The 8,624-nt window shown below is 31.1% G+C and overlaps 1 protein-coding gene across 4 annotated transcripts; it reads left to right on the forward strand.

The window, feature by feature from the left end:
• Window positions 1-283: 283 nt before the first annotated feature.
• On the forward strand, window positions 284-7,982 carry LOC111305737 (Zinc-finger domain of monoamine-oxidase A repressor R1 protein). Of its 4 annotated transcripts, none has more exons than XM_089750538.1 (13): window positions 284-618; window positions 1,506-1,603; window positions 1,704-1,790; window positions 1,876-2,035; window positions 2,125-2,919; window positions 3,337-3,479; window positions 3,559-3,753; window positions 3,871-3,961; window positions 4,055-4,223; window positions 5,132-5,242; window positions 5,323-5,419; window positions 6,866-6,974; window positions 7,617-7,982. In XM_089750538.1, the coding sequence occupies exons 1-12, from the start codon at window positions 499-501 to the stop codon at window positions 6,933-6,935; spliced, it is 2,136 nt and encodes a 711-aa protein (XP_089606664.1). In that variant the 5' UTR covers window positions 284-498; the 3' UTR covers window positions 6,936-6,974; window positions 7,617-7,982. The 4 variants fall into 4 exon arrangements, with proteins under 4 accessions (XP_089606664.1, XP_022759235.2, XP_089606666.1 ...); XM_022903500.2 differs by having other exon boundaries at window positions 7,621-7,982; XM_089750540.1 differs by having other exon boundaries at window positions 7,624-7,982.
• The last annotated feature ends 642 nt before the right edge of the window (window positions 7,983-8,624 follow it).

An 8,624-nucleotide genomic window follows, 5' to 3' on the forward strand; every position in this document is an offset into this window, starting at 1 on the left:
ATTTCAAATAATTATAAAGATATGATCTTATCATTAAAATTAAGAAAACATTTAAGTTTCTAGGATAAATGGAATATTAAAAATATACAATATAATAATTTGTTTGAATAATTAAAAATAATAAATATTTTATCAAACATATTATGATTTCAATGTTCTCGAGTAACTAAATTAGGTTCCCAAATGGAAGTTGTTGTGTCGATATGAAAGGGGTTGGAAAGCAAGCCCATATGTAAGTCGGCCTATTGGATATCTTTTCTTATTAGGGCACGATTGATTAAGTAAGTCAGACAAGTTGGCGCCCAACTGTCCAAAAAAGTTTTCAATTTCCGGGAATTTTCTTTTCTGTTTCCCACAAAAATTTCCCACTTTGTTTTCTCAAATCTCTCCCGCCACTACAGGGAAAGAGGGAAACTCAAAACCAAAACCAAATTCGAAAATCTTGCAATAAAAGATTTTTTAAAAACCAAAGAATTCAATTCGTTGAAAATCTGAGAAATGGCTGTTGCTTCAACTTCAGCTTCTAAAATGGAAGAGGAGAAGCAAACAAAAGGAAATGGAATTAGTGTTGTGGGACGAAAAACTAATGATTCTGAAACTGGAAAAACTTGTCACCAGGTATCTCTTTTTCTCTTTAAATTTATTTTTCACTGATATTTTTGGAATTGTTTTTACCCTTTATTTTTGGTGGGTTTTACCTTTAGTTTGGGCTTTTTTTTTTTTTTTTTTTACTTTCTTTGTTCTGTTTGGTTGACGAGAAAAACAATTATTTTTAGTCAGCAAATGTATCCGATTCTAGATAATCTATTTTCTTACGGGGCTTATTGATGAGAAAAGATTGTTTGATAGATCAGATTCTAAATAATCGTCTTCTCAGACCTCAATTTAGTTTTATTTGTTTTAGATTGGATCTTAGATATTTGTTGACGTGAAATAGTTGTTTCATATGAATGGGGGTTGGTTCACAAATTATGTTTGGTAATAATCATGGTAGGCTTTGAATTTTACTTTTTTGGGTTTTTTTCTTTTTATTTTAGCTTTTGAGGTTTTTTTTTTTCAATATTTTTGTTCTGCTTAGTTGATGCAGAAACACCCATGTTTCTTATTTCCTTGCTATATGCTGTTTGGAATATTGAGACTTGTCCAATTAGTTGTCTTTATGTTACTCTAACTCATGGTTGAGTATTGGTTACGGATATGTCTATGTAATGGGTATACTCAATCTTTTCTAAGGGTTTCTTACTTTTGGAGGGTTAAACCTTCATATGCTCATATTTATTAGATATGTGTCGATGTTGATACATCATGGAAAATGAAGTGTTAGAGCAAAATAGATTTGGCTTAATGGAATTACTTTGAATATTATATGAAAAATATTAGATTACAGTGGGTATGGAGCTTTTTTTTAACAATATTTTAGTTTTTTTTTGTGATAATTCTCTGGTTTTTTGCTTTAAATTTCTCTTTCCCTGATATTTCTTTTGCATTGGGATCAAATGCTGAAGTGCCGACAAAAAACAATTGGTTTCTTGGCTCCATGCAAGAACATGAAAAGGGACAAGCGATGCACAATGAAGTATTGTCATAAATGCCTATTAAACAGGTTGTTATTTTATTCTAACATCTCACTTCTTGTATAATCCATTTAATTGAGTAAAGCGGTTAACTTATAAGTTTTCTTTTGTTGGGTTGATATTGGATAGATATGGAGAGAAGGCAGAAGAAGTTGCATCGTTGGTTGATTGGAAATGTCCCAAGTGCAGAGACATTTGCAATTGTAGTTGCTGCATGTAGGCATATTGCACTGCAGATGTTTCTATAGTTGATTCTCAGCGTTAATATTTATCAAGTCTAACTGGGTACTATATTTTTTAGGAAGAAAAAGGGTCACAAACCTACAGGTATACTAGTGCACGCAGCCAAAGCAACTGGTTACTCTTCTGTTTCAGAATTGCTTCAGGCTAAAGGACCTGAAAAATTTGGATATGAAAAGATTGTAAAAGATATGGGTGTTTCACCAAAGAAGCAAGAGAAGGTTTGACTTTGTTTTTCTTCCTAATGGTAATGGACTATTGGTTTCTTGCATTTTTTGGGTGATGGGGTTTGTCTCTCTGATGTTTCCAGGAGTCTATGGCCATGTCACCAAGGAAGCTTGGGAAGGAAAATTCTTTCGATGGAGACTATGATTCCAAAGTTAATTCTAAGAATATGACATCATTGTCTAATAAAAAGAAATATAAGAAAATGAAACGGGAAGGATTGAAGGAAATGTGTAATGGCAATGGAGATCATGAAGCTTCTTTGAAGAAAACTAGTCCAAAAAAGCCTAAAACCTTGAAGGAAGCTCCTAAGAAAAAAGTGAAGGGAAATGAAAAAGATTATGGTTGTCTTTCTGATAAAAACAACTCCAAGTCAGAAGTACAAACTGATGATTCTTCCAGTGCCAGTAACGAAGAAACTAAATGTGCAAAAAACAAGAAAGCAGGAGTTTCCAATGGAGTTAAAATTTTAGAGATTTCTAAGAAAAGGGAGTCCACAACTTCTGATGAAGGGTCTAGGAAAAAGCTGAAATCAAAAGAAAAATCTGAGGGTGCATTTGTGGGGGAAAAGAATTCTAAGAGGCAGGTTCTAGAAAGTAACACCATATCTCCTGTTAAAAAGAAAAAAAATGGGGTAAAAGGTGAGGATCCTGGAGGTTTAAATGATTTTGAAAATGAGAACACCAGTGATGAGCTCAAGTCAGCAATAAATCCTTGTACGGATAAAAAGTTTACAGCACAGCTGTTTGATAAAAAGTTTGACATGGACATTCAATTGCCCCAAGGCACCACCTTAATAACAGTGGCAGGTGTTGATTTACCTCCCAAAGATGTTGGACATGCATTGCAATTCTTAGAGTTTTGTGCAGCTTTTGGAGAGGTACGTAAGATAGTTTAGTGTGTTTTAATTTAACATGCAAGCTTAGATACAGCAGTTTAAATCTTATGGTTATTAATAGTTGAATAATATAGAACTATTTGATGATAAAAACCTTGTTACGATGAATTTTTTGCAATATGGGTTAAAGTCATGAAATTCTGATTTGTTATATGCATCCCTTAACAAGATAAGTCTGATAAACCATCATTCTGCCCTTCCCTTGGCAAATAGTTTTCTCTGTTTTTTGTGTTGTAATTTGTTGTTTCTTACATGGGAAGATACTTTTTGATTGAAAGTACCTACTGTTTAATTATAATGTCAATTAGTAAGTGCAGTTGTTTGTTTTTGTTTTACCTTCCAGAGCTTTCTTTAGTTTAGTGATTATTTTTGGTTCTTCTCTTTTTTATTATGTTTTAGGTTCTTGATATGAAGAAAGGGCAAGCAGAATCTGTAATCAGAGAAATAATGCGTGGACGCGGGAGATGCCGATTACAGTACTCTCCAGTAGTCCAAATTCATATACAATTGTTGTCTCTAATACAAAAAGATATGGGGAAAAAGTATAAATCAATCCCTAACTGCTTAATTCATCTTTTTGTAAGAATTTAATTATGATTTTCTGTTTTATTGGCTGTTCAGATTTCCATCCTTAAAGGCAAGTGACAATGGTTCATGGTTCCGAGCCCTTGGCCAATGTGTGTCTGAATCTCAATGTGCATTGGAAGAAGTTCCTTTCGATTTTTATGATAATGGCGTGGATGCGTATAATATGTTAGACAGTTCTTTAAAGCTTAAACTCTTAAACTTTTTATGTGATGAAGCCCTTTGCACTGTGTAAGTAACAAGGATGAAAGGCAAATCCCAGTCTTTTTACAGATTAGAGCTCTTCTGTTTTCATTCTTCTGTAAATATATTTTTCTTCCATTTTTCTGATAAAGCAAAAATTTTTAGAACTTTGAGGAATTGGATTGACAAACAAAATTTGAAGTTTGTTGATAGAGAGAAGGAAGCAAAAGAAAAGATTCTTGTTGCAAGGGATAAGGTAATACATGTAGGAGGACATGCATCTTTTTTTTTGCATTGATTTAGTGATCTTAAGTATCATCATTTAAAGCTGACTTTGTACTTACTACAGGAAAAACAATTAAGGCAGAAAATGCAGGATGAGGTTGCCAAAGCTATTATTGAAAAAAGTGGTGCTCCTTTGTCAGTTTCTGAGCATGAAACTCTTATTATGCAAATAAAAAGAGAAGCAGCTCAAGCTCATGCAGATGTGCTCCAGGCAATGAGCATGCTTCCAAAGAGTATGCTCTCAATTTCTAATTTCTATAGTTCAAACAATTATTTGGAAGATGTGCACAAACTCTCATTTGTATTGCTCACTCCCCCCCCCCCCCCCCCACCCCCACCCCCCAATCCATCACACGTTCCAAAATTTTCATTTAAGGATATGTTGCATTTAACATATACATGACCTTTTCTGTTGCTTTTTAATTTTGAATAGTCACTAGTATTTTAAGTGCTATTGCTGAAAAGCTAATAAATCTAAAAGGTTTTAGAAATTGTTAAATAATCTCATTCTAACTTCTAATATGTGCAAGAAATTTCTATTATATATAAGGGTTAATGTTATGAATGGCTTCTAAATTATAATGAAATGTTTAATATGATATTTGAATTTTAAAAATCTTTAATTTGATATTTGAATTATGAATTTGTTAATTAACTAGTATTTACTCTTAATGTGATTAGTTTTAAATGATGACACATGATAGACAAACAACCTTCCAAGTGTTATATTAGTTGATAGATTTGTAGCTTAGGTGCTACATTAGAGATTTTAAAGTTTAAGTGCCGCATTGAATATTTCACTATGGTTTAAAGATCATTCATGACATTAATCCTGTAAATAGAAAATATTATTTTCATCTTTAGCTTATATGAAGTTAAACTGGTTAGCATTAATAGAGTTAAAAGATAAAAGTTTTATGTTTTTGAGGATCTAGTTGAAGATACTTGACCTTGCTTGTGTAGAAATGGAGTATTTTTTTATCTAAATCATGAAGACGTATTTTCCTTATTTGTTTGAATGGATTATCCATTTCCAACCGTTCAACTTTTGTGCTTCCTGCAGAAAAATACTTCTAGATGCATGTTTTGGTACACATTCTCATATTCTAAACAGTCTGACAGTCCTTTGTAATTGTTGCAGAGAGACCAAGATCTGATGCTGTTAGAACAGCTCCTATTTTGTTGGATGGTAGTGGTCGTACTTTCTGGAGATTGAGAGGGTATACCAGTGAAAAGTATATTTTGCTTCAAGGTTAGGGTTAGAATGCATTGCTTAATGTGTTTATCAACCTTATGAATTTCGAAGTTAAAGTCTTATGTTTAAATGAACAGATATTGGGACCTTAGATCCAGTTGCACCTGATGAAAAATGGTTTCACTATGATGTTGAACAGAAACCAGATGTAGAGAAATACATTTCTTCTATAAGGTAACTACATTTATGGTTGTCTTTTAGAACCACTTTATTTATTATAACCTTGTAAATTTTACCTGAGCTTGTGTTTTTCCTGTCTTCATTGTGTAAAGGTATGTAAAATTTGATAGGGATTGAGAAATTTGATAACAAAGAAGCTATTTGATCATATATGCTTGGATGTAAAATTAGCAACTTGTGTATTTGTGTGCTGTAAAATATTGATAATTCGTGTATTTGTATAATATTTTATATAAAAATTACATATCACAATTTATATTAATATAAAAATACAAAATATATTTTTTTGGTTTTGTTAAATACATATGTTTTTTGTTAAAATTTTAAATTGTCACTTTTGTTTTTTTTTTTTTTTTGTATTGTTTTCGTGTCATGTTTTAGTTTGCCAAGTTTATTTAGATGTTTATTTTCAAAATTAGCAAATTCTCTAAATTTCTATGGAAATCTGGGAGGATAAATATAGAAATTTTATAGCCCTTAGGACTCTAGGAGGATATTACCCTGTTGATACTTTTGGAAGGTTATAGTGATAAACTATTTTCTAATAAATCCTTTTTAATTATTATTTTATAACTGGAAAGCTAGAATTAGTTTCTTGTGAATTCTATTGAATAACCTCATTTGGCTTCCAATCAAGCCCAAATTATTTTTCTTTACTATTCATAACTAATTTTGTTCCATGTTCTTTTTCTCGCTTGAGGGAGCTTTCATACTTGCTATAGTTTATAAAACAAGTTAGAAGTGGTAAACTGTCACTTTAGTTGAACGTCATGTTTCATTTTTATTTTATAAAATCTTGTTGATTCTATAAACTAGAATATGTTGGTTTAGAAGATCAGGACCAATGCAATGTACATATATGGATTGATGACAAGTATGTGGATGAATCAAGCCACTTTACCTGATCTTTTTTTTCAGGCAGGGTAGGGGAATCAGTGTTCTGGGTTCAGGATGAGCATTGATAAAGAAAGCCAAAAGGGATAAGGACCAAATTTACCATTTTATTTAGAATGATGCATCAAATTTATAATTCATCTTTGAATGGGTGCAATTTTACCATTATATGTTTTTAATTTGGTTAAAAAATAATCAAAAATAAATTGTAAAAAAATATTCCATGAAAAACATGCAAGTAAAATTTTGTTTAAAGATAAGTGGTAAAATTGATCCCTAATCTTAAGTAAAGTGGTAAAATTGGATCTTATCTCATAAAGAAAAGAGAAGCTATCAGTTTGGTCATTGTTTTTTGAATTAAAACTATAACATCAGTGAATAAGACATTAATCCAATTGCCTAACAGCTTTTTGATCCCATTGCACAGGTACTGCTTTTAAGCCTTGTAAAAAGGGCAACTTTAGTGTTTGTTATGTTTTTCAATAAACATGGTAATTTCTGTTGTTTTTTTTGGAATCACTTATTTTTTTTTTGCCTTTTCTACAGAACCAAAAGGATTAGGATTCAAAAACTTTCAGACAGCCTTCCAATTGCTAGTGTTGAAGCAAACTTATAGCATGCATCATCCACATGATTGACCATCAGTAAAATTCAGGTAATAATTTGCTGCATGTTATGGGAAGTGGCTTATGCCTAGGTCATTAAAGTGTAAAATCTTAGTAGCTCTGAATTAAGTTATGCTCCATTCTGCATAATAGTGTTAGTAGGGTCAATGTACTGGCAGGAGTGGTTTCATTAAATGTGAATTTCCATGCAACCTCATCTTGCAGCTGACTTATCATGGAAGATTGGTTGACTTGTTATATGTTAAAATTTGTTCTTGGTCCTTCACCTATTAGATTAAGCTGTTTGGTAAGGTTGCAAGTGACCAAGAATAGCGATTGTTCTCCAATGCCAAGTGGGGTTAATTTCTTTGGTTCTTTAGAGTAAGTTTTTAACATAATGCATGAACTTCTATTAGAAATCTAGCAAAAAATGTTCTAAATAGGCATTTGAAATGTGATAAAAACTTTTGCTACATTCTATTAATTTCAGGACTTGTGAGAATATGTGCTGGTATTCATACCATCACTTGCATCTATTGCTGTGCTCTGTTTCATTGCTGTGAATTGCCTTTATTTCCTAGGAATTTGTCCATATCTTTAACTTCAAAATTTGCAAATGGAATTTTTTATTTTCAGTGTGAAATCATTAGTCAATGTTTGAATAACACCAATAATTTGTCCTTTTGTTGGAGACAGAAGAAATGCGAGACATGGGTGCTACTTCTACTTATGAGCAACAGTTGAGGGTATAATCAGTTTGCTTGGTACTCAATTTGCATTGCACACATTGTTTTTGTTTCCAATTCTTTGAACGTGGAATTGATTGTATTATGATTCAGCTGATGATTTGTATTGTAGCATTTTTAAGTCTTTTTGAAAATTTGTATGTTGCTTGTTGACTCAAAATGTCATGATATTATAAATTTCAGGCATTTGTAGAAAAAGGTTACATAGTTTTACTCATGTTATCATCCGGGTTAAAGGAATTTGAGGATGAATGATTGTAAGTTGTAACAGTTGAAGTGGATTCATGCATTTTTTCCAGAATTTTTTATTTACTTTGGGTTTGTTTTATTTGTATTTAGATTTTTAAGCAATTTCATTTAAATTTAATTTTAATGCAAAATATAAACAACTAATTATTTTTATATTTAATCTTTCATTTTTAGGGTAAGAGTTTTTTAACTTCTCAAATATTCTATTTAAATTTCATATTCTCATCTATTGTTAAAAAATATAATGTTGGTCTTACAATTAAACAATTAGAATAAATAAAAAATAGTTAGATCTAAAAGAAAGTTGAGATACTTTTAATTACTTTTTTTTCTCAAATTGTTAGTCCTTGAATTTCACAAAGTTTATTATTATTATTTTTTTGATTTTGGTGTATTTAATATTAAAAATTAAATTATATTTATAAATTTGATGTTTCACAAATTTTAATGTAAATATATTTTTTTTAAAAATAGATAAAGTAAAAGATTTAGGTATAAAAAAGGAAAATATAAAATTGAAATTATAATGAACTTCGTTGCTCAGGTGCAAGATCTGTCTTGCTCAGCAGTTACACTTAAAATATTTGGACATTTCTCCGCCCAGACTATCGTTTCCCTATTTCCTGACGTCATTTTTGCTAGGGAATGGGAGGTCATGTTCCCTTCTCGATTTACATGGGTGCATTTCCATTCAATAAAACCATT

The sequence above is a fragment of the Durio zibethinus genome, chromosome 21 (assembly GCF_047325235.1).
Source record: "Durio zibethinus cultivar Kanyao isolate XHJ-2024 chromosome 21, ASM4732523v1, whole genome shotgun sequence".
Lineage (NCBI taxonomy): Eukaryota > Viridiplantae > Streptophyta > Magnoliopsida > Malvales > Malvaceae > Durio > Durio zibethinus.